Here is a 27,570-nt window from a genome sequence, read left to right on the forward strand (position 1 = left end):
CATCTAATTAAATAAAATTAAAGTTTGAGGTATTTTTAATGAAATTCTGACATCATTTTTCTCAGATTTTTTTGAGACACGGTATATATACACACTTTTTTTAGTGGACGCAGGGTTGTATTAATGTGAAAACTCCTGAAACACAAATTACTGAAAACACTTCAAAAATGTATGCCATTAGTTAATATTTGGCCTATTATGAATTATTTTTTTTTTTTTAGAAATATAGTTATTTAGTCCTAGCAATATGATGGTTCATTTTTAAATTATGTATTTGTACAAATGTTTTTGTTTTGACAGTTTACTTATATTAAAAAAGTAAAAATAAAAGGATATGGAGTATCAGCAAACAGTTAATATAAGGGTTATTTAGCAAACGAGTGTTTTGTAATTCAGGTAATATGATGGCTCAGTTTTCAGATTATGTATTTGTACATATACTGTATCCCTCTTGGCCTTGAACAGGCAAGTTTACACTTGCTAACAGTTCATTTTTATTCATTATGTCACATCACGACCCCATCAGTTTATCATTTCAGTGTAAGCTTTGGTATTTCTTGCCGACAGATTCTGGCGTTATGGAAAAGTGGTTATATATTACATTCAAAGACGTGTAATTCTACACAACAGTGACACTCCACCGTGGAAAATTGGGTTTTGACCTTATTCTTGCCCTTCAACATTTCAAGGTATACGTTTCATCCTGCATGGATTATAGTATTTACAGACCAGTCCTATAGTTTTCTTACGCGGTATAAGATGGTTTAACATTCATCATGTGAAAGAAAAGAAAAGGACAGTTCGCAACAAGAAAAAAAAAAAAAAAAAAAAAAACATGTGGGATGTAGTGGCCAATGCTTGGACTTATGCTTTATGATTTGCTCTGCAGGGGTTTTAGATGACGTGTTTTAAGAGTGGAAGTGGGTGTCTAATGAGCAGTTTTCAGATTGGAAGCAATTGATTTCCTTTTGAAAGCAAAAGTTAGTGGGTCATTCAGGGTTTTTCTCTTTCGCAAAAGAACATTTGGTATAGTTTATCTCAGGGAAAATACTCATTTCACTGCATTATAAATTAGAATGTTACCTTGACAACTTGGCAGGAAAACTAAAGATTTATATATTGCTATAGTAAATAAAACATTGCATCAAATACCTCTAATTAAAAAGATGTACAGTCTCAGAATCTATACATTTTCTGCATATCTTTCTACACTGAACTCTATTTGTTTTGTTAAAGAAACAACCAGGATTAAGTTTGAAAAAAAAAAAAAAAGTAATGAGAGGAAAATAACCATACATAAACATACACTCACTCACTTCAGCTTTGTCCCTGATTTTTCATGCATTGACACAGCAGAATGAACCACCTATTTCCAGCTGGAACCCAACAATCAGAGTAGACTAACTTGCAAACCCCCAGTGCTGGGACACACCTATACATTCTATTTATACGCTAGACATTTATCAAAAATATAAAATTCTGAGCTCCTCAGGACCTACTGCATTTAACAGATATGGGTTCGACTGAAAAGTAAATCTAAGTTTATTCTAGAAATATCTGTTTACATTTCTTTCAAATTAAATTGAAAATAAAAATTAATTTTAAATAATAACACTGACATATAAAAGCTGCTATTTTCACAGAGCTTGTTTTGTTTCTGTATTTGGGCTTCCAAGGGTCAGACGCGGTTACAATTTATTTATAACTGTTACAGAGAATTATAAAAAAAAGATATAGCTCTCATTTTACAAAAGACAGCTTCCAGAAACTCCCAGTGCTAGATTCAGCCAAAAACCTCTCTTTAAAGAACAACTAGATCCAAAAGAAGAAGCTGTAAATTGAGAGCCACAACCGGTAAGTATTTTTAAGTGTGAAAACTGATGTCTTATATATATATCCATAGTTTCTAGTGTTAACTGTATTTTGTAGCAAGAAATGACATAAATAAGAATGTAAACAATGTGAAATGCTATTTGGCATAGTTAGAAATTTAGCTACAAACAAACTCATTTCTATCGGCTGAACAACTGTAAACACCCAAAGATTTATAATTAAAATATTGCCATTTAGAGCATTTTTCATAAAATGGCAATTGGTTAGAAATAGAAAATTATTTAATTTACTCATTTATTTTCTTTCAGCTTATTCCCCTATTTATCAGGGGTCGCCACAGGGGAATAAATCACCAACTTTTCCAGCATATGTTTTACATAGCGGATTGCCTTTCAGCCACAAACCAATACAGGGAAACACCCATACACTTTCACATTCACACATTAACTAATGTCAATATAGTTTATTCAAGTCACCTATAGTGTATGTCTTTGTACTATGTGGGAAACAAAAAACTAATGTTTTAATTTACTGTTACTAATAATCAGGGATATTCCATAAAATATTAAATTCTTAACTCTTCCAATTAGGTTTAAACATTGGTGTTGTGTTGACAAACAAAATACACTTTTTGTTGTTATTTTTGTAGGGTGACACAAGCAATTGTAAAATATTCCCTATTGGTCAGAAATTCAATTTTAAAACTGCAAACACATCAAAACACACAACTCCCTTGGCTGTGAGGAAACCAAATGCTGTGTGTTTGTTCAAATTTGATTGCCTAATGAACTGCTCCAGTACAATAACAATGTTTCTTTCAGTACGAATATCATTGACAAAGTAAGAGTTTTTGACAATTCATTCTGAAATATAATCATTGATGTCTCAAAAAGACCAAGGCCTCACCTGTAGCAGTGTCAGATGTTTTCAGTGTCTCGCAGAAGGTCATTTCACGTCAGAATGGATGAGTTATGTAAAACATAAAGGAGTGTGAAAGATATGTTCAGTCCCCAAAGGCAAACTTAAGCTTGGTGTTGTTGAGCGACAGTGAACTGACCCTGACCTCTACATGAACCCACCTGCTGTTTTTTTTTAAACAAATTGAATGCTCATCTTCTGAACTGTCACCAGCATCTGCATCAGCCTGACACCCTGCACATCGCCCCTTTATTCAGAAACAGATATCTACAAGACCGGCTGCTCTTTTGTGCGGTAATTTTGATTAAATTCTTGGATAATCTAATTATTTCTTGATTAAGAAAAAAAAATGTTCCTTGTTCTTAGGGCTAGGCCTGAAATTGAAAATGATTTTGATTATTCAAAAATAATTTGATTTTTTATATAATTATTTGTTTACATATAATGTAACGTAGTGTGCATATTCTGTGCTTCTGAATGGCTGTATTTAAATGTCGCGTTTCGTCTGGTGCAAACAGCCAAATTGCTTATCACTGCAAATCTCAACACATAGTGTTGTTAGGACACAGGGTTACAATGTAATTTGGGGGGTATTCCAGCGGAAATCAGGAAGGTAGTAAATAAATCACAAAAGAAAAAATAAATAATAAGAGAACATTTGTTAGCTTATTAAATTACACATGCCACCCTCACTTTTATTGTAATAAAAAATTAAATGTAACTTTAAGATCCTTTTTGAGTATGTTGTCTAACCGTTCATGCATTTAATTTACCCTGTTTTTATTTTTTAAGGCCACAATAATAATGTGTATTGACTATTTTATGAGGCTTAAAGAAATTGTTATCTTTCTGGAGCTAAACACAGAAACATTCTCTTAAAAGGTAATATTTAATTACTGGAGCTATTCAGCTTCTGGATTTAAAATGATTTGTGGGGCGGGATCAAAATCGGCGACGTAGCGCTGAACTGCAACTGCAAGATGACGCGTCGGTTTCTCATTATTATTCCTAGCGGAGTTTTCTTGTCCTATAAGAAGAGCCGGCTTCTTAAGTATCAATGAGAGCACATGCTTTCTGAAGACAAAGCAGACCTGGCTGCCAGTGCCAAAATCAGCTGTGAAATCCTACGTTGTTGACTGGGTGAGACGCGTCAGCGGACCCACGGCACACAATATTTAGTCGTTCATGAAGGGTCGTATGTGTTTATTAGAAAGATCCACAGTTATCCACTTGTATATGTGCTTTTACCTCCATGAAGATTCTCATCAAAAGGGCCCGCAATGCTCAGTAAATTCTCTGAAACAGACTAACTCTGGAGCATAACCTGCTCCAGAGCAGGTTATCCTCAGGAAGCAAGTTGCTATAGCTACTTAACATACCCCAAAGTTTACCTCTGTTTTTGGAACCAGAAGCCGAGATTATCCACTTACTCTTAAACTTACCTGGGAATGTCACATAACCTGCTTTCTGGAAACCCCCCTGCTCACCTAATGTTTAAATTGGTAGTATTTATATTATTTGCTAATTAATAACCTAATGTGGAACTCTGAATCTGTGTCTCATTTCGGAGTCTGCTACTGTCCACCAGAGGTCACATTTCAGTCATGAGCACATGCTTTGAGAGCCTTTCTGAATGAATAAATAAAAATCAAGGCACCCTGGGCTGCTAAAATATATTTGGCTAAATCGGCAGTGAGCGGGTTAAAAGAATCAAAACAAAGACAGCGTTGAGGCACGGAATGCTAATTTTTTAAAGCAGAATATCTGACTTCACTGTTGTTCTTGAAATAAACAAGTATGTTCACCTAGCATGTTTCTTAAATATCTGCAAACATATCATGGTATTCTTATGCTTTAGAAGAGTCAAAAACTTACATACAGCACCTTTATGAAAATCTTCTTCAAACCATTAAACCACCACGATCCTGGAACATTGATGCAAGGCCGGGTAGATCCATGCTTTTATGTTTTACACACCAATTTTTGACTCCATCATCCAAACATTGAAGCAAAAATAGAGATTACTCAGAGGCAGCTTTTTTATTTATTTATTTATTTAATTATTTTTTTACTTTTTTTTTCATCTTCTTTATTGGTGAAGATCCATTTAGATTCAACCCACTGACCAAGCAAAAGGTTATGTGTTTATCTTTGCTCTAGAAACCCATAACACGCTGATACTATAATATGACACTAATCGACATGGAAGTTATTTAGCGGGTTTCATTGTAATTCAGTTCTTGCTCTCTGAGGAGATTCAATTGCAGTCTGAACGAGGCACAAGGAATAAAATCTCTAACAGCACATGAATCTATTTTCCCCCGCTTTCTTATTCTATCCCTCATCTTTAATTTCTTTCATGACTGCTATCTAAATGCTAAACCATTCAACACTCAGGAGACAAGAAACTCCAGGAGTAGCTGAAAGTCTCATTTTTTCCCCATATGATAGTAAGGAAGAAAGGTAATCATCCCATGAATTGGTATTCTAGCCAGGTAAGATGAGAGTAATGTGATCTGTAATTGAAATGTGAGTAATGTGGGTCTGAATTCAGAGGTAGAGAGAAAGACTTACAGCAATGTACTACATATTTTATCAGAAGAGATCCTCCAGATAAGACTAAAAGAGAGATTTTTGCTTTGTTTTACCTCTATTATCATGTCAAATGTTTATGCTAGAGTTCTACAGAAGAATGGAAAGGAAAAAAATGTTAAAGTCTAATATTACTACAGTTAAGAGTTTGAATTATTTATAAATTCTAGCCTGAAAATAGTCTTGGTTTTGTATAAATCAGTATTTTAATACTGCCCAAAACACTATATTCATGTTAAAAACTAAAGTAAAATTTTAAATCCAGCTAAACATTGGCATATGACAAAGCTAAAAAAAATTGTAACCATTATTTTATGTGTTTGGCGTACAACTATAATGAGTTTATGTGGTTTAAGTATAAAAAAACAAAACAAAATACATTTTGCTACATACCGTACATGACCTGCTCTTCCTTTCTGAAACATTCAATTATTCATTTTCTTGTTGTCTTAGTCCCTTTATTAATCCGGGGTCGCAGCGGAATTAACCGCCAACTTATCCAGCAATTTTTTACGCAGCGGATGCCCTTCCAGCCGCAACCCATCTCTGGGAAACATCCACACACACACACATTCACACACACACTAAAAATCTACAATAAGCTAAACTTCTGATTCACGTAAACTTTAACTTTTACAAAGAATATCTTTGTGGGTTTGAGACTTTGCAGATTTTATCTATGTGTGAACAGCTTGTAATGTTCCAGAAAAACATTTAATTTTATCATATTTAATCAATGCAGTTAAGTCTGATGTTAATGAACGGTTTTACGATATTTACAGCACACAGAAAGTTTAATGAAAATCAATAAGCTGTAACTTACTTATATGACATGCAAATTCATAAGTGAATTGGATGAACTAATATGGCCATAGTGTATGAGTGCGCATAAGAGTGTTTGGGTGTTTTCCAGAACTGGGTTGCGACTGGAAGGGCATACGCTGTGTAAAGCACATGCCGGAATAACTGGTGGTACATTCCCTTGTGGCGACCCCTGATAAATTAGGAATTTAATTGGAAAATAATTGAAAAAAAAAAAGAATTTAAAAGAATTTTCTTTGTAAATAATAAACTACAGATTGCAGATGTGTGCCGCTGAATAGACAACTAGGGCTGCAGAATATTAGAAAAATCTGACATTGCGATATTGTGTTTTGCTTATATGTTGTAATAAGAATATATATTAGTAAGATGATTTGTATATCTCTATTTGGAAAGAGTTCATTAAATTAGATCCACTGGGGTGACCATGTCTTTTCCTATGCAGTGCGTTTGCATGAAATTTAAATTACAAGCATATATAAATATACGACACAGCACAAATGAAAGTGAAATAAACAGCAGTGCTTTATGGTTTTCTGGGGAGTCTAACAGTTTTCAGGTACAAAAATGGAACAATCAGATAAAATAACATGGTCATCATTGTATAAACTCCTTAAAATTAATAATATCTTTACTTTTTAATCTTTAATAAATAATCTAGCTGATGCACACATCGGGATGTTGATGCTCAAACAATATATTGTTCAGTCCTATAGACAATGCTAATCCAATAGTATTTAATTAGCACAGTCAGTGCTCATAAATCTTCCAATGTCTTATTCTTCATAAGCAGCAGCAGGAGTCATTAGACAGTTGAAAACAAATACTGGTAGCTATATCAGTATTTTTTTCTCTGTCTGTGCTTTGTTCACCAGCCAAAGAAGCTGTAAGAGCAACATGCAGGTGTACAATAATAGCGCGGCATTCTTTTTGCCATGTGATTTTTGCTGATGGACTGGGTATTTACGCACTCAAGGGAAAATGCACAGCGGCAGGTGTTTGCTGATTATCCAACACATTTTCGGCTTTACTTATTTAGCTTGCTTATTTTGTCTAAAAACCTTTAGCTTCTATTTCAGTCTGTTTATGTTGCACTGCACTGCTTTTGCATGCCATTAATGAACACAACAACTGCATTTTGTCACATTAGAATTATAAGGTTCTATCTGACATTTTTGTCAAAATTGAGTTATTTACATATTCTTATTAAATAACAACTTATTTACATTATTGGATGTTTTTTGTAAGTTGTTTACATTTTAAGACTTTTTATTAAAAAAAAAAATGTTTCGCAAATACTGTTTGCTATGGAATGCAAAAACTTTGAAGCTCAATATCTCAAAATCATTCAGAACGCAGATAGAACCTTACAATTCCAAGCTGACGATTTATCTCAGGTAGAAGAAAAATATATATATACTGTGTTGCATTTCTAATAATTATAACTCGTCAATTAGTTTTTTTTTCTGTGCAAATTGCATGTGTGATTCTTTTGTGTTTTTGTTGTTGGTTGCTATTCAGACAGGCCACTTTATGAGTGCAAGCAGGGCATGCATTTTATTTATGTTTCATTTTGTCACTTTTTCACTTAAAAGTTCACATAGTTGTCACTTATTTAGTTGCGTGCAGGCATTGGAAGTGTTTATGATACAAGTATTTTAAATACATGTTTCAAATAAAAAATTTGCAATTTGTATTTGATAGGGTTTATAAAAATACTGTAAAAAAAGAAGTACATGATGTTGACAAAAATGCGCCTTCTGATTTTCTGCTTTCTTATTATTTCCTTTTCTGCTTAGGCTTAATATCAAAAAGTTGATTAATATTGAAGAAGGTGGACAATGCTTGGAGTATTGATAAAAATTATGCAAGACACTTGGCGTGCAACGGTTCAATCTACTCACGGTTTGGTATTTATCAGGGTTTTAGGGTCATGGTTTCAGTACAGTATGCTTATAAAAAAAAATGCCTATAGAACAGTTCAAAAAACAGAAAAAAATATTTAATAGTTAACAAACACCTGACAACGCAACAGCTTCATATGACTGTATTCTCGCAATAATTAAATAAAAGTAGCGCATTTTAAAAATTGTTCAAATAAATTTCTTTAAAAATTAAGTGAAAAAGCTTAAATTCGCCCTTTTTCTATTTTACATCTCGACTCAACAGTCTCAACCAATTATGCACATAATAATTGTCAACAGATCTTAATAATTGAGCACTTTTAAAGTATTGATTACTTCTGTTTACATTGTGCTTGCATTACCAAGGCAGCAATGCATTTTTATTTATGATTTCTATATGATTTTATTATAATTCCAGAGAGCTCTCATTATCACCATTGTATTGAATGAAACTTAAGCAAAGAGAGAACGCTCGACTCTTCTCTCTTAATTCAGCGGGAACAGTCAGCCGAGAAGAAAACCGTTCTTAGTAGACAGCAAATAACAACAGTGAATAGCCGGAGCAATCGGGTGCGGAAGAACACCCAGAAGGAGCCGGACTGAAACAGACCTGTTATATGTCCGTGTCCGTTTGGGACACTTCTGGATCTGAAAAATGTTTATTAACAATTAATGCCAGTATAGTGTACAAAATCAAAAGCATCTATGCTTAAGATTTTAGATGGAATTAAAACTCAGTCCAAAACAGGAATATGGAGCCTACAGGACATAATCATTCTCAGTCTCAGTGCTGCAGGTGGAAATGCAGTAGAAGTTTAGAAATGAAACCATCTAAAGATGATGCACTGGTGTTCACTAAGGGGTTAAACTGAGATACTTCCAGTTAAAGTACTGAAAAACTCTTGGGAGAATGAGTAAATTGCACAAATGGTAGTTATGAGTGGATTGCTGATGCAGATGCCAATAAAATAAGAAAACAACATTAAAATAAGTCCTACAGTGGTGATTCCTACAATACTTCACTGGCTGTTTCAGATGCCAGTAGCTGATCTGCAGGTGCTCTTTATAGGTAATGAATAGGAAAGATCAGAAATCATGTTTTTTGCATTAGGTATCGAAAATTTCAATAGCCAAAAAAAAAAAAAAAAAAACATTCACATTTATTAAAAAAAAATTACGTGAGAACAAATTTAACTAACCTCTTCATATATCACACTTTTAAAGTATCAGACTGTTAAGAGATTATGTCAATTTTACTGGCCACGCAATAGATTGAACCACAATAAAGAGATATAGTACTATGGTCCTCTTATCTGCATTGCATGGTTTTTACAGTGATTAAAGAGATCATCTTCAAGACAGACAGGACTTTCTGTAAGAAAATTGTACAAAATTAATACCAAAGTCAAAAAGAAAAAAGGGTTTATGAATACCTCCTCATCTACAGGAACAGAGGTGAATGAGTTGGCAGAGAAGCTTAAGACTTAAACTACTTAGAAAAACGTTGTTGATGTCAAAAAATTGTTTACATCGTTTCAGTTTAACGGTGAGGGGACTGATCAAATACGCCTATTGATAGAAAATTTGCGAAACAATTTTATGCTTCCTTGTAAAAGTATTTTGTAGTATTTTAAAAATACAATATTTTATTTTGATAAATGTTGTGGCTGATGTATTCTGATACACTTTTTGGCATTTTATTTTAAAATACATTTCAATGTATTTTTGCCCACATGTATACTTCAATTCTACTTATATTTTGATGACAAACCCTATACTAGATGTCACTGACAAACACAAACTAAAAAACACACATACACACACACACACACACACACACACACACACACACACACACACACACGCACACACACACACACACACACACACACACACACACATCTAGAACTTTCTAGAAGAGGTACAGGGACAAAATACTCACCAGGTGAACAAAAGCTACATTCTGCATAGTGAAGAAACCTCTCCCTGTCATGCCTAAATGAAGATCCAAGAGGTGTGTGGCTTTAAATGACCCAGTTGCTCTGGATGCAAGACCATAAAGTTGGTGTTTGAGAGGCTCCAGTTCATCCAGATGGTGTTTGGAGATGAGGTCAGTGGAACCAGTCTGTGTGTACAAGCGTGAACACACAAAATGAAATGTGAGCACAGCACACTGAGGAAAGGCATGATTGCTAATCTGCTAGCATGTTTGATCATGTCAACCAATGCAGTGCATGTTGTTTAACTTTTCACTTTTACTTAGTTTATATCATTTATGATTTAAATGTTACCTAATTAGTTGCGTCGACGTAGTTGAGTCTTGAATGTTCTCGCCAACGTTGAAAAGTTTGAATCATTCTTTTTGCGTCCCATTGTCTGATTCACTGTAGTGAATCTTAAACGGCACTCTCCAGTCTGTTAAATGGTTGTATTTTTTACATTTAATTTATGACCTTAACTTTTTAATTAAACTTAGTGGACGCTTAATTACAAGTTTGGTAACCGACTAACAGAACATGACAAATAACATAATGACATTGAGATGTAAATTAGCTGTTTCTTGCTGTTTATCAATGTTTATGGTAGTAGCCATTAAAACCCCTTTACTATTTATTAGACATGGACATAATGGAAAGCTTTATAGACCTAGCCCTATATGGGGAAAACTGAACCTAGAGCGCCATCTTATGGATATGCAAGACATCACAATTAATCACATTTTAGCCTTTTTACATGCTGGAAAATGCCAAATTTATTTGATGTAAAATTAATTTAATTTAGGTTTAATTAATTTTAAAGTCCTCATTTTCATGTCACTCAAACCCATACGCTAACAAAGAATGCAATTTTTTAAAAGGTTATTTCAACCAGTTTATTTGGGTTTTAAGTTGTAGTCGAATAACATCTGGGTCAGAAGACACTATGTAAAATGGTGGATGAAATATGGAAAGATAAGACCTGTGGACTTAAAAACACACTAGCGTATAAGGTTCTATCTTAATTTTTTGTCAAAATTGAGTTATTGACATAAATTTATTAAAACATATGATTTTAAATCTGATTTAAAAATGTTTTTATACGTTTTATTTACATTTTAAGACAAACGTGTACTTACCATAGGTAAAGTTCATTGAATAAGGGTAACATTAGATTATGGTATTATCGCACAAATTGTTACTAACAACTTAATATAACCTATATTGATTACCTATACCTATAACATCTATATTGATTACCACGGTAATTTGAAAATAATTCGGTCTGAAATCGCATGTGAATGACTTCAAAATAACATTAGCACTAACTTATTTAATTTACTGTAAACATTGTCATAATTTGATACTGTCACTGGCTGATAATATGATTTCACTATTTATAATTTGCAAAGAATATATATATATATATATATATATATATATATATTCTCTCTCTCTTTCTCTCTCTCTCTCTCTCTCTCTCTCTCTCTATATATATATATATATATATATATATATATATATATATATATATATATATTATATTTTTAAGGATAAAGCCTGAATGTGTGAAAATAAAAAATAAAAACTTTACCCAAATTAACAGTAGCATAAACTGTACACCAATGCCATCATTTATCCTCTAGTGCTCTCTAGTGTCCATGAAGAGTACTGAAAAAATAAAATTATCTTTTTTTATTTCCCCTTTGTTCATTTTCCTGCCCTTTGCGTGCATTAGCCTTGGCCTACTTTTTTTTCTCGTATACATGGATTGGCGCGATTATTTATTCACAATGGTATAAACTAGTATAGGGGTGGTTAAATGGATATCTTTTATTATTCATTCATTCATTCATTTTCTTGTCGGCTTAGTCTCTTTATTAATCTGGGGTCCCCACAGCGGAATGAACCGCCAACTTATCCAGCAAGTTTTTACGCAACGGATGCCCTTCCAGCCGCAACCCATCTCTGGGAAACTTCCACACCCACATTCACACACACACACACACACACTCATACACAACAGACAATTTAGCTTACCCAATTCACCTGTACCACATGTCTTTGGACTGTGGGGAAAACCGGAGCACCTGGGGTCCGTTCTTCGTACCTCGCTTAAATGATCTAAGATGATTTGGCAGATCCTGGATCTTTTAATCTTGATAACTGATCTCTCGCTTATTTGGTTCTTCAAACAAGTTCGCGAATCAGATTAGAATGTCTGGATGAACTGATCTGAGATCACTGCGTGTGTTGTTAAGGACAGATCTATCGATCCTCAAAATCATGATCAGCAATGCAACGATTGGCTGACGGCACAGCAGCGTAATGACATCATCTGATTAATATTCAATTATCCATGTGAGCAAAATTACATCAAATTAGCAGTAAACGGCTTGTTAAATATGACACGCAGTAACTTGACATTTGTTGTGAGCTGCAGGCTTTACACTTTCATGTGTCAAGACAAGAGTATTCATCATGTATTTCAATGCAAATCAATGTATTTAGTTCTACATTTAGAAAAGATTTTCTTTATTATAGTACAGTTTTTTTAATCGGTGTAAAGAATAACTGGTTGTTTCCAAAAGCATTTTGATATTGGTAAAGGCGTCTGCAACTTTTGTGAAGCATCAAATCACTGTCATATTAACTATCAAAACATGTTCATGACTGCATAAATGTATTATTGCTTTTAAAAAAAGTCACATATTGTGCATTTCTATTATACACAATTTGTACTAAAGCGATCTAAAAAGTTCATATCAATAAGTTTTCTCTTTGCACCACCAGGTGGCAGTCTTTGCACTTTCATTTCGAGGGTGCAGATTGCATACGTTTTATTAATATGTAAAACTTTATTTATTATATTAATGACTATAACTTTACATATATAGTTAAAAACTACTATTTTCCCAAGTGTATATAACTTTTACTGTAAGAAAATATCAGAACTCGGTACATACTTTCTGTATTATCTTTGCTTGAACTGAGCCGATCTAATCCTGTTTATATGATTTGAACCTGCTCCCAATCAGGTTTGACCTAGCAGATCTGTTGCCATGACAACAACTCTCGGATCAGCTTTGAAGAACGAAACGATCCTGGATCGTGTCAAATCGTCAATATCCAAATCCAGCTAACTGAGTAATCCACGTACGAAGAACGGACCCCTGGAGGAAATCCACGCGAACGCAGGGAGAACATGCAAACTACACACAGAAACAGAGGATCGAACCAGCGACCTTCTTGCTGTTGTGAGGCGACAGCACTACCTACTGCGCCACTGTATCGCCCTATCTTTTATTATTTTAATTATTAACATTATTATTTAAAATACAGATCAGAGTGAAACCTGCAAAATCTATAAATAAACAAATATGCAAATAAATAAATGTACATATAAATCTACAAATTCCTGCATAAATAAAACAATAAATAAATAAATACGCAAACAAAAGAATAAATATATACACAACTTTCTGCATGAATAAAACAATAAATAAATACTTTAAAAAGTATATATAAATCTACAAATTCCTCAATAAATAAAACAATTTTTTGAATTATTTAGAATTTCAGAATTATTAAACTCCGTGAATTATTAGCCCCATTGCTTATTTTTTTCCCCCAATTTCTGTTTAACAGAGAATATTTTTGTCAACACATTTCTAAACATAAAAGTTTTAATAACTAATAATTTACTAAGGTAATTAGGCAAGTTATTGTATAACGATGGTTTGTTCTGTAGACTATAAAACAATATATATAAAGCTTAAAGGGGCTAATAATTTTGACCTTTAAATGGCTTTTGAAAAATTTAAAACTGTTTTTATTTTAGCCAAACTAAAACAAATAAGACTTTCTCCAGAAGAAAAAAATATTATCAGACATACTGTGAAGATTTCCTTGCTCTGTTAAATATAATTTTGGAAATATATATATTAAAAAAATAATAATAATAATAAATAATTCAAAAGGGGGGCTAATAATTCTGACTTCAACTGTATATATGTATGTATGTATGTGTGTGTGTGTGTGCCATTTTCAATGCAAACATCTTTGCGTCAAATGAAGTCTCTAATGTGATGATTTCCATTATAGCTTAAAATGCTTCAACAGACATTTATTTATTTGATAATTTCCTATGGGAAATCACTGTGAACATGGGCTATGGATTTTTTACATTACATTTGTAGCTTAGCTTTTACATAAATTAAGGTTAAAATAAAGCAGTATTTTTAAAAAAACAAAATCCTGAGAGATATTTTATGCTGTCGCCTTTTGAATTTTACAGTAATTTTAACTTCATTTTAATCACAGTGAATGACCTGCTAAAAAAAGAACCCTAAACTAGGTTTTAGCTGGTCGACCAGCCTGGTTTTAGAGGGAGTTTGCCCATTTCCAGGCTGGTTTCAGACATCTCCAGCCTGGTCTTAGCTGGTCAAGCTGGAAAATGGTTTAAGCTGGTCTAAAACCAACCTGGTTTTAGAGGGGTTTTGGTCTTCTTCTGGTCTGACCAGCCAAAACCAGGCTGGTAATGTCTGAAACCAGTCAACCAGCTCAGGCTGGTTTAAGATGTTTTTTTTTTTTTTCAACAGGGTGCTTTAGAGGCAAGTATGAGATTATTACAATCAATGTGCTCATTGTTAAAACAGCATTTTAATATTACTGTAAATGATACATTTTGCATATCCATAATATTATTTACCTGTTTGACTCCTCCATCTATATTTGTAATGGCCACAAAAAAGGTATGAATTTGAACTCAACTGTTGAGCAACAATGTGTCCATGCTGGTTCAACACAATCCTAAATAAGAATAAAAACAGCAGACGAGGTAAGTGTCTGTCTCTGTGGTTACAGCAGAGCAGTGTCATCATCAGCTCAGTGCACAGGCGAATGATGAAGCTCTCTCAGGATTTCAGCTCCATACTCTGGAGAACAAAAACGTGACATAGGGGTAAAGAGTGAAAGGGAGCTTTGCAATGGTTTCATTTTCATTCTTAGGGAAAAGCCCACATCTTATGATTGTTTTTATGCCATATTTTTTAATAATCTAGTGTTCCAAAAGCTACCCCTGAACCAAACTTTAATCCATTTAGTTATTAAACTTGTATACTTACCACACTGATATGCAACACATCAGGTCAATGAAATCATTCACTAAACATTTTCCTTCTGCTTATTTTTCTGTCCTTTATAGTGGTGGCCACAGCGGAAATGTTTTATGCAGAAATTTTAAACTTAAAGTATAAATGCACTTAGCTTACCTAATATTATAAAATATTGTGTCTGCACGATATGCATTCTTTTAGACATTTTCCAGGCTTATAAATGGTTTGTTCCAAGTTGGCCTCAGCAAAACAGGCTAACAAGAGTCTAATAACTATCTGAGAGACTATAACGATTCCATTTTAATTACAGGTGTCTCATTAAAACATCTACAAACCGGACAGATATGTAATAATTATACTGCAATTTATAACAGTATTATTTACCTGATTTGTGATAATAAATATGGACTTTTTAAATATAACTTTTGTTTGAAACTGTCTTATTACTGTTTGTTCCTAAAATCTGATGAGTACGTGTAAAATTAACACAAAACCGTCCTTCATAAGAAATGTGCAAGTCATAACATGGAAGCTGTTTCATACGCAATCACACACCCTCTAAAAATAATTAACACTTCAGAGAGAAAGACAACACTGCTGATTAACCAAAACAAAGGTGGAAACCTGTGATATTTAAACACTTTTACATAGATTCAATAGGTTTCCTAAGATGAATACTTCAATTCAACAAGCACGCATGATATTACAATACTGCATACTTGAGCAGAAATGCAATTTATGATCTTACAAAATATTTCTCTTTTAAATAAATGCTTCAACCTTTCTATTCATCATAAAAATCTTCAAAGTGTACCAATTTCCATAAAACAGAATGATTTCTGAAAGAAAAAAAGGGACTGAATTATTAAAAGCACTCGACCATGTCTTAAAAATGGGAAATGCATTTTTATTGGTACTTTTAAAGATTCAGGGGTCATGAAAAACCAATATACTCACAGTAATGGACATTGTTGGAAAGCAAACTCAAGACGGCTCACACAGGGTTGTCACGAAACAGAGTTCGCTACCAATCGATTCTGAAGTTTTAAAAACATCCATGTCTTGGGAACATTTGAGCACATTCCCAAATGGCCATGAAAAAGTACTGCTGGCGATACTAACTTTGCCATCTGAATAAACATAAACAAAGAACATTGATCACACACCTAAAGACAGGACAATCAACCCCAACTGGAACCATGGGCTTCATGTATTAACGCTGCGTACGCACAAAAACTTTGCATACGCCAGATCAGTACAGATACACTGGAGCGATTTAAAGCCGCGATTCAACAGTGGATCGTATTTCAGCTTATAGACAAACCAGCTGATCGACGTCACTGTGAAACGCTCCTGTTTTTCTGTATCTTTGGTTACACTCAATAAACAGCAGTGAGTTCGGTGAACTGATGACCTTCACGACCAATCAGTCATTTCAGCTAAGCATGTGAACACAATGGCAAATCAGCGCTATTTACGAATAAGCAGTGCTCAAATGTTCGCAGAAAATGGACGCTTTAAAATTTCAGTACCGATTGGTCCCGAATTCCAGTATCGTGACAACCATTAACGTATACACACATATAACAATCATCATACTTTCCTCACTGATTTCACTCTCCAAATCTTGACTGACAGAGACAGATGGAACATGTAATCCATTTCTTCGCTCTTTCCCCATAAGCATTTTTGACATTTATCTAAACATGGCTTCAATAGCAGTTTATTTCTGAGTTTTAGCTGGAGGGAAGATGGAAGTTAAGAAGTCTCGGTAGACCCGTGAGGGATGTCAAGCCCTGACATGTTCAGTGCAAGTTCAATTAACACATTCTACATGTGCGCTCAACTCAACTCGACAGTTAACAGGGGCAAATTATGTGAATGCTTTGTTCATTTAAGGTACGAGATTTACAATGCAAAATGTGGGCATACTGCACTGCACTATGGGTAAAAAGATCACAGCAAATGTGTAAAAACAACACTTACGGTGCATACTGTATAAATTAGCACATGCTAAAATAAAAACTGCATGATGACATTCATTTTTTTGGGGGGGGATAAGAAATTACATCTGACTTTCAGGAATGGGCTAATGGCATCTGGGCTTATGGAAACCGGAAAACTGTTTGACATTCAAAGACAAAAGATAAAACACTCATGGAAAAAGGGATTCTTCTGTGTTATATATTAAGATATATATATATAAAATCATACAACACCTGTTAGTAATCATCAACCACTTACCACACCAGGATGTAAAAAAAGGCAATCTACATATTTTTATATATATTTATATTTATAAAAACAATCTTTTTATTTTCATGAAGAGTCCATTGATATTCAGGTTCGTTAATTCCAGTCACATTTGTGAAACAAAACGACAACAAAAAAAAACTATAATAACTTAATTTCCACCAGAACTTTTGTTTAAAAAAGGCCAAGGAGATCCTGCACTAAGCGAAATGCAGACTGGTCCCGTAATCCTGACTGAAGGATGGGATGGTGATCTCTCTCATCTGGGAAAGGGTATTCCACTTGGGTCCTTGTATTCCCCCTCTCCTCGTTACTGTGTCAGTATTTGGTCTCTCTGGAGAGGGGTAGGTGGTTACCATCCATTGATGATGTGGTTCATGTAATCCTCAGTTGGCAGGCGTGCCGTGCCCTCTCCTCCAGCTCCGTCCTCTCGGAACGGACTGTGGAAAGATGCGTGTCCCCTCAGTAGTCTCTGCTCCCGGCGGTCCAGCATGTGCTTGTACTGGTAGCGCTGCTGAAACAGGTCTTTGGCATAGTCGTACAGCTTCATGTCCAGATCGTTGAGCTCCTCGATGCGTTGTATCGTATCATTATCAAGATCCACGCCAGCCGCCCGTGTGCTGTTGTATTGCATGAAGGGTCGGATGAACTTAAGGTGGAAGGTGCGCTCGAATAGGTATTGCGTCTTCCGCTGGAACTCCGTCAGGCCATAGAAAGCCATGTCCCGTAGGTTCTTCTTGGCTGATTCGAGCAGCAATTGTGAACGCCTCTTCTCAGGGACTGTAGAAAGGTTGTAGCAGCCCACCAGACTAAGGTCTGCAAGCATACGCACTTGGCGGTTATTGGCTAGATTGTAGGGGCAGTCCATGAATTGCTGCAAGGTGCACCCTGACCAGTCTGTGCCCTCGTAGCAGGGCGGCAACTCTTCAGGTGTGGGTGTCCGTCCGTCACACATGTGCAAAGACGTCTTCCATGTCGCCCCTCGCTGGACGTGCCTCCATTCACTAAGGTAGCGGGAAACAGGGTCCCTCAGTAGAGTGATGTAGTAGAACTTTCTGTGGGAAAACAAGATAGAGAAACGTCATTAGTCACAACACTGACTAATAATTGACAAGATTTAACATTTAAGCTCACTGATTTTCAGTGTTTTAGCATGCTTTCACTCTTGGTTTGAAGGCCTGTTTGATAGTCCCCCCTCGGAAGGGGTTTATGTTAACATTGTCTTTTTTCCTTATGAACCACTTGCGTCATCAAGCTTCTGTTTTGTGTACAGCTGTTGCTAGGTGACGGCCACAAAAGTAAAGCACCAAAATGGAGACCTACGCATATCATGGTCATTCTGCTTTCACTGAAACTTGTGGTTTTGTTTTCAAAACCAAAATACAGAGAGCCACTTGCATCTATCTGCCACAAAAAAATATTAAAAACGTTCAGAACATCACGCAATGTCTGCAGAAGTCATTTTTGGTGGAGACAAGCAGACATTATCACTGTTTGCACTGGATCAGTCCCGCTTGTCACCAAGGTAGGTGATACACAGACACACACACACACATGAATGAATGTAATAAAAACTAAACATTTTTGTACAGTTAGCGGTTCACTTCCGTTAATTTTTATGATTGCATTCACATCAGAAGTGAACCATACTAGAGTTCGCAAGAACCATACCACCGATTTTAGGTGGACTCGGGTACGGTTCACAGGTGCACATTTGAGTTCAGAAGACACTGTTTCACACTAGATCAGAGGTGTCCAAACTCGGTCCACAAGGGTCGGTGTCCTGCTGAGTTTAGCTCCAACTTGCTTTAACACACCTGCCAGGAAGTTTCAATTATACCTAGTAAGAGCTTGATTAGCTGGTTCAGGTGCGTTTAATTAGGATTGGAGCTAAACTGTCCAGGACACCGGCCCTCCAGGATCGAGTTTGGACTCCTCTGCTCTAAATAAAAGTACCGTACTTTGACATCAGACGAACCCGGGTGCTGACCAAAAGTGCTAGTGTGAAAGTACCCTTGTGAAACAACCCACAAAGGTTGAATCCCTAGGAAATTGAACCCATAAGCAACACAATGCAATCAGTGTAGTGGTGTACAACTGGCGTATCCTACAATTAATACCATTTTGAAAGACGGGCTGTAGCAGGTGTAAACCATGACTCATTAAATGCCTTTTCTCAAGAGTCTTGCCATGGGGCACCAATGTCTTAATCCTTTCCCACCACTTCACATCCTGTATGTTTAGAGTTTCCTTTGATTGATGGAACTTGAAACATGATTCTGGATGCAAAATGGAAAAAAAGGAACTAGGGACATTCCTGGTCTGGATTTGATCAAGGGAACTTAATGTATGAAGAACGAGGACTTATTAGAAATGCACAAAATATTTGGAACACTAGTAGTATTTAAATATGTAAATCTTATAACATATGCTAGCAAGACATGGTATGACTGGTCTTATGCCATAGATCTAAAACAGTTGTGAAAGAGTTGAACTAATTGAGAAAACAAAAAAACAGGTATGGCTCAAAATTGTTTCGAGACAGGCTATTCTGAAGTGAATGCAGACAGATGGTGATGAAACCACCTCAAGAGAAGACTTCACAATGCTCACACACTATAGGGACATATCATGAAAAACACACAAAAGCATCTTTACCAGAACACTTCAAGAATGCATCAGGGACACAAGTCCACAGGGAAAATCAAGTTTCATTTGAACCAAGCACAGGATTTGTGGAGTGGGAGGAAGACCAAGCGCTGCCAACAAGCTAGCAGCAGGTGGTTTTCAACAGATTAATCTCAACCAAACTGATGACAGTATGATTTAGCTCTCGGTTACCAATTCAACAAGCTCCAGCTGCACTTCACCCTACATTACCTCCTAACACCCATGTGACTAAATGTGCCAAAGAGACAGATTTCCTCCAAAGTGCCTAAGAGCTGATTATATTGAAAATAACCTGAAATCACATACAAAATCTGAGAAATTCATTCCTGGCGACCCATATGGCACTTCCCAAGGTATCACCGGGTGCTGCCTCTGGCCAAAAGACAGAAATCCTGCCAACACTGTTCTCAAATGCCCTCACCCTGAACATGCTGTGGCCTTACTGACCACATGGTGGCAGTGTGCATTTACTAATCAGCCCATTATAAACCAGATATGGTGGTGTGCACTTCAAAACCTTCCCTGTAATAGTAAGAAGGCACTTTGATCAGATCAGAGTGTGACTTTTTGACTTTTGTTAAGTTTTTCTACCCTTCCTCATATACACTAATAGAATAAATTGATACTTCAGGATCTTCAAATCTCTTTTTGTTCATTCATTGTTCCTTTCTCACTACTGGGTGAGAAAGCTGCAGGCTTATAATCATTAGTGAGCCTGAGAGACACCCGAGATCCCTCTGCAGTGCCAAGGCTTCCCGTTTTAATAACTCTCATGTTTCCACAGCGATTAAACTCTGGGCCCCATCAGCACACACGGCAGTTCCAAATCCCAGCCAATAACTGGCTGCCTGCTCTGTGCAAGGCCGGTCAATACTAATAACACCCACTGAAATAGCCACATTATTAATGAGAACGGACCCAATACTGAGACTTGGGGCACCTCACAAAGTAACTGAGGGTCATATCACCACTTTGGACTGTTGCAGTGTGCAGACTCATAAATTAAGCTATTGAACACACGTCTCTTTTATAAAAGTGTTTCATAATTGAATTAAAGCCCAGTTGAGGCCAGCTCGGGAGGAGAGATTTCAGAATGTGTGTGCAAGGCTGCTTTGGCAAAGTCAACAGGAAGCTTTGGAATCTAGCGCCTGTTGTTTTAAGAATTTGTTGAATCCTCTTGTTCTACAAAACCTCAATGTCAGCAAGAGTACAAATGTGTAAAACAATATCTTTTTTTTAAAACAAAATAACCCCAGAATAGCCTGATTGAATAACATGATTAATCATGAGGCTGTGTAAAAATACAGACTAGGCCTTGATTTGATGGCTGTCTTTCATGCTTTAAAACAATGAAACTTGAAATGGCATCTTAGAAGCACATTTCTAAAGGCCCGCTTCCACTGAGTGGTACAGCACGGTATGGGCCACATTTATTAGGCTTGCGTTCCTATTGCCAAAAGGGTGCCAATGCTAATTCTCACAAAACATATGCTTTATATGCATACATACTTGTGTATATATATATGTTCATTACTAACCTTTCTATGAACATGATTTGATTATAACTGCTGATCAATGATAGCCTACTGTAACATCTGCGATTATTTAAAATAAATAAATAAATAAATGCAATATATATGAACACATACAGAGCCTTACAATCTCCGATATGTAACCAATAACAGAAAAACTACACACAGCATATATTTAGTCCTTATTTGGGTTCAAAAACAACACGCAACATATAGCCTACAATCAGTGCAAACCTCTCATCTGTATCTTTAATCTTTACCAGCACATGTAACCTCTTGTTAGTATGTTATTTCATCATTCTGAGTTCATAATAGTACAAAAGGTGATGATAATAGTGGCAGTTTGTTTATGTTTTAGGTTGCTAAAACAATCATTTGCTTCATTGTTTTTCCGGCTTCTCCTTTGCTTTTTCATGCATCACTCTCAAGCTTGACAGTTTATGAAAGGATTGGATGTCAGAAGCACTTCAACAATCAAGCGCCTGTTATTATCATCAGCTCAAGTTCGTTATTCCAAATATAGACACGCGGCGAGCGCATGTAGGAAAGTCAAACCACTCACGCTTTAGACAGCCTTGTAAAAACTACGGGGCACAGGGTTGATTCTGCTCTTCTTCTTGGCTTTGTGGCTGTTCATCAAGATGACGACAAGGTTTGTTAGGCTCCAAATGACTAATTATTTATTATATGTATATATAATTAAAGTGTAATGTCTCGGCTGTGTATTTAAAATTGGCGCTTCCTTTGTTTTCATACTCCTGGCTCCTGTGACCAGTGACGTATCTCTGTAAACCAATAGCATTCAGCTGCGCGCCTTGCTCTGCCTTTTGGTACCCTTTTGTTGTGCTACAGGAGGTAGCCTTTGAAAATGGTATCCAAAAAGTGGTACAGTACGGATGCTTTTAGGTACCCTTTGACAGTGGAAACAGCCATAAAAGCATACCGAACTATACCACTCAGTGGAAACAGACCATGAATTCACCAATGGGGGTCTGCATTTCTTTTTTCTAAAAGTCATTCTTAGTGAATGCTTTTCCACTGCTGAATACAACATACTTAACAAATACATTAAAACAATCCACGACTTCATTAAAAATCCCATTATTGAGGTTACAACCCTGCTCTCTCCCACTGAGACATGGGAAAGGAAATGTGGCTCTAGAGAGAGACGGAGTGAACGGCCCACTGGAGAGTGTGGAGTTCAAGGTCAGAGCTGAAGACAGAGCATGCTGGAAGACTTTTCCTTGGGCTGACAGCTCACAGTGGAGCCGTCACAACTCTCTGTCTGACACGACTCTAGATGCAAATCAGCCTCTCAAATATATGATGACTGCACAAAGACCAGTCACCCATTCTGACAGACCCAGACACAAAACAGCTGTGGGGGCACTTTTTCCTCTTTCAGACCCACGCACACACACAGGATGTGCCAAAAAGGAAAAAAAAGAAAATGTGAGTTTGCCTCAAGATGCTCTTGTGCCATAGTCATACTCGGTAAGCCATTCGTCTGTAAGTGTTGCGTTCTTGGGATCTTCCACTCCCAGTGGTGCATTTAAACTAGGGAAGTAGAGCATTGCTGCATTATTAATGCAGAACCTTATTTGATTCTGTCACAGGGTTCCCTCAACCCACTAGAGCCTACAACACAGGTGCCAAACTCAGTTCCTAGAGGGCCGCAGCTCTGCACAGTTTAGTTCCAACTCTAATTTAACACTCCTGATCAAACTAATTGAGTGCTTTAAGCTTGTTTGATACCTACAGATATGAGTGTTAAAGCAGGGTTGGAACAAAACTGCAGGACTGCAGCCCTCCAGCTATTGAGTTTGACACCCTTGGCCTAAAACCTCCATTGGTTTAATGCACTAATATCCTTGACTTTTGCAAAAATAATAATCACGAAATCAGTTTTATATTATTTAATATAATAAGATAACTACTGAATATTTTTTAACAAAACATTTAGGAATATTAGGATTTATTTATTTAACCACCTTATTTTAATTTACCAATATTACTAAGGCAAACAGTTTAAATAGTCAAAAACAAAAATATTTAAGCAAAATATCTCATCTCTTCATAATAATATAAACATAAGTGTTAACGAGACTCTTAAACTTGATCAATAAAATGTTACAAAGTGTGTGCAATGGTAAATGTAGATCAACATCTGTAAGGTGTCAAATTATGATAATCGAATCTGAGCTTTAAGTAAATGAACAAACCATCAATATTCAAATACATGCGAAACATTACAAAGTGTGAAGTTTAATGACTATATTACCACCTATGCCAAAAATCTTTCAGATGTGGAGCTAGTGGCTGGGATGCACAAGAAAAGAAACCAAAAAGCCACTCTGGTGACATCCTTCCACATGCTTTTTTTTTATTTACAATCTCCTCACTGCTGCTATACGGGACTCATTTTCGCATGTTTTGTTATTCTGACCTGAACTGACAAGCGCAGTGGGTGGATTCCTTGACCAGAAACAATGGACTTTGTGCTAAAAAGCACTGCAGTGTTTGGGTGTGCAGTGTTTGTCTTAGGTAACTTGTCTAATGCTAGTGAAATGTATGTATTCTATATAAAGTGTAAAGAAGATTGGTAAGTTGTATTTACATGAATCGCGGTGCACTCGTAACATTCAGAAAAGTAGCCTTCATACTGAATCTTTTTTTTTTTTAATCAATATTGAAAATGGTGTTTGTTCAATAAATATCGATACTGATTTTATCGCCCAGCCCTACCATTGGCAATCATCTAAACATGACCAGACGTGGACAGGTAAGGTAAATATTTCCGATGAATTTTATTTTATCAGGAATGGGTGTGACGGCCGATTTTCAACTCTCTGCTTTTGAGTTTGTGTGTGGAACTGAAATTCCCTCTTTTTTGTGAGCAAAACCACCAGACTGTGCAGAATGACTCTAGTCTGTCATTGTGGAGATGGTCCACTAGAAAATCTATTATTCTGTAAGAGCTCAATATAAAAAAAGTGGACAAAGAAAGGCATCTTTGACAATTCGATGTACTCACACAAAACTCTCTCTATGCTTCAAATGAAAACACAACCTTTTCTGACCCCACAAGGGCATGTGGATTGATGAAGGACTGACATATATATATTCCACTGGAATGGGTATTGTTATTTATTGTTATTATTACAATAAATATGTTATTAAGTATGTGATAATTTAAATTCTGAGGTATTTTTTTTTAAATGCACACACTAGTCATTCAGAAGGATGAACCTTTTGATTAGATGCTTGGGGGTGATCTTTCTTTCACAACAAAACATAAGGTATCCAGGTCTCACACATCTCCATTTTATCACATCTCTGTTCCCTTGTGGCCATATGCGATTTCTTGAGACCATAAGAACTGTTACAAAACCATTACAAAACAATCACTTAACTGGTTCACACCCATACATTGGCGCTTACATTATTATTAAAGAACTTTAAAAAAGTTGTAGGTTAATAATCTAGCTTTTGCGTAAAACAAATATTTTGGTTTTACAACATATTGCTTGTTACTGATTGCAAGCCACTGAGGAATAAGTTGTTAGCAAAATGTCATTGAAACAATTTTTAACACAGTTCTTTTACATGGAAAGTGGTACAAATTTACATCAGTGTGTTAATTATTCTACACTGAATGAAACTACAAAGAGAAGCCACAAGAAAAAAAAAAAGAAACACTGCTTAACTCGTCTGGACTGAGTCAGACTTCCAAAAAAAAAAAAAAAAGATTGTGCTTTCTTTCTTCAAACCATAAGCTTTTATGTGTGGTGTGAAACAGGCCTCAGGTAAAAAAAAAGCAACTGTAAGTTGCAGAAACAGCAAGCTATTTACATCTGGCACTAACCCTCATTATACACAGCATTTTTAGGCAATGTCAGTGACCTTTTTTATTATTATTAGTATTTAAGATTTTTTTTTTTGCCTTTTTTCCCTTTATTAAATAGGACAGTATTGAGACAGGAAGCAAAGTGGGAGAGAGAGAGCGAGAGGGTGGTAGTACTGGAAAATGTCCTCGAGCTGAGATTCGAACTCGGAACGCCCTGACGTGCTACTGCAGCATATATATCGGCCTGCTAACCACTAGGCTATTGTGCAGACAAGTGACCATTTTTAATATTGTTTAGTGCTCTGCTCACTTCAGTTTGGATTTGCTTGGCTCGATTTGTATGCCAACTAGGGCTGCTCGATTATGGGAAAATCATAATAACGCTTATTTTGGTCATAATTGTATTCACGATTATTCGAAACGATTATTAGTTGAAGTCAAAATTATACGCCCTTCTGTGAGTTTTGTTTATATATAAATATTTCCCAAAATTATGTTTAACAGAGGAATTATTCACAGTATTTCCTATAATATTTTTTCTTCTTGAGAAAGGATTATTTGTTTTATTTCAGCAAGAATAAAAGTAGGTTTAAATAATTTGAAACCTATATTAATAGTTCAATATTATTAGCCCCTTTAAGCTTTCTCTCTCTCTCTCTCTCTCTCTCTCTCTCTCTCTCTCTCTATATATATATATATATATATATATATATATATATATATATATATACACACATACACATACACATACATATATATATATATATATATATATATATATATATATATATATATATATATATATATATATATTGCTAGATATCTTAGTTAAATTTTGATTCTCTGTATTTTCTTGGTTAACTTTTATATTTTTTTTTAGTCTTTTTCTCATTTTATTGGTGGCTTCATTTGTTTTCATTTTCTTTGAGGTTTTGGTTTTATTTGGTCGGGATTTTTCTTGCCATTTTTATCAGTTGTTTGTGGTGCTACTCAGATTTTTTCATAAGAACCCAGTTCTTTCCTCATTTATCCTCTTTTTTTTCCACTCTCTACACACACACATCCATGGGCACACACACAGGCATCTTTATCCATGTCTCTTCCTCCCACATCCCAGGACTACAGAATCGCCACTCTCTTGTTAGTCACGCTCCCTCAGCTGTTGGGACTAGCGTGCAGCAGAGAGTGCCAAGAATAAGGTGGAATTTGCATTCATCCCAGTGAAAGCAGTTGTGGCGCCTTTGATAGTCAGAGAAATCTAGTTGAAATCCCTCACCTCACTTGTACTTTAACGGCTTCGATGCTGTCAAGGGTAAAATTTCCACCTACTGCTCATCTCTGCTCTTTAGGCAGAACGCTGCCTCCGCTCACATTTGAATATTACAGAGGCATGGGGAGACCCTTTTTCCTTTTCTACTTTTTGGTCGATTTACATTCACACAGTCCAAATGGCTTGTTTTCTTTAGTGATGTATCAATCTTGGTTTTTCATGGTCTATTCCGATTGCCATTTTGATCTTTTTTTAAAAGCCAATAAGCCAATTCTGATGGGCCATTTTTAATGTTAGAACTGTCACCGACTCGGTCCCAGTCATTTTCCTCGCTGGACAGCAGAGGTCACCATCCCCGGACTTCTAACCATTACATCATCCATTTATACTGATAGCCTGCACATCTGAAGCGCATCCACCTAATCACCCATGCTCAAGCTTATAAGCAGCTCACACACACTCAGTCATTGCGAAGTCTTGTTCTGCCTTGTTATGCTACTGAGCATTTCTCTACACTGCCTGCTTTCTAATTGCTTACCTTGCCTTGTTCTCTGACCTCGTCCTGCCAGCCACCTGTCTTGTACCTCAGCCTGATTACTGAGTCTGATTCTAGCCGCCTGCCTTGAACTCTAGCCTGGACTCTGACTTTGATATTCGCCGTCAGCCGACCCATGCCTGAACATTCTTACTGTGATTACCTGCCGTTAATGCTTCAACATAACACGATTGTGTTTGATGTGAGTTCGCACACACATTACATCTGTGTGCTTGTGTTTATTAAACTGTTTTTAATAAATTTACTGCAATTGGATCCCTCTGTGTCAGCCCCTTCGTTA

The 27,570-nt window shown here is 35.9% G+C and overlaps 1 protein-coding gene across 1 annotated transcript in view; it reads right to left on the reverse strand.

The window, feature by feature from the left end:
* Positions 1–17,767: 17,767 nt before the first annotated feature.
* Positions 17,768–27,570, reverse strand: part of hs6st1b (heparan sulfate 6-O-sulfotransferase 1b) — a 97,744-nt gene continuing 87,941 nt past the window's right edge. The window contains 1 exon segment of the mRNA NM_001080203.1: positions 17,768–18,470. Coding sequence (NP_001073672.1) covers positions 17,768–18,470 — 703 coding nt within the window.

Source organism: Danio rerio, chromosome 24 (genome assembly GCF_049306965.1).
Source record: "Danio rerio strain Tuebingen ecotype United States chromosome 24, GRCz12tu, whole genome shotgun sequence".
Classification (NCBI taxonomy): domain Eukaryota; kingdom Metazoa; phylum Chordata; class Actinopteri; order Cypriniformes; family Danionidae; genus Danio; species Danio rerio.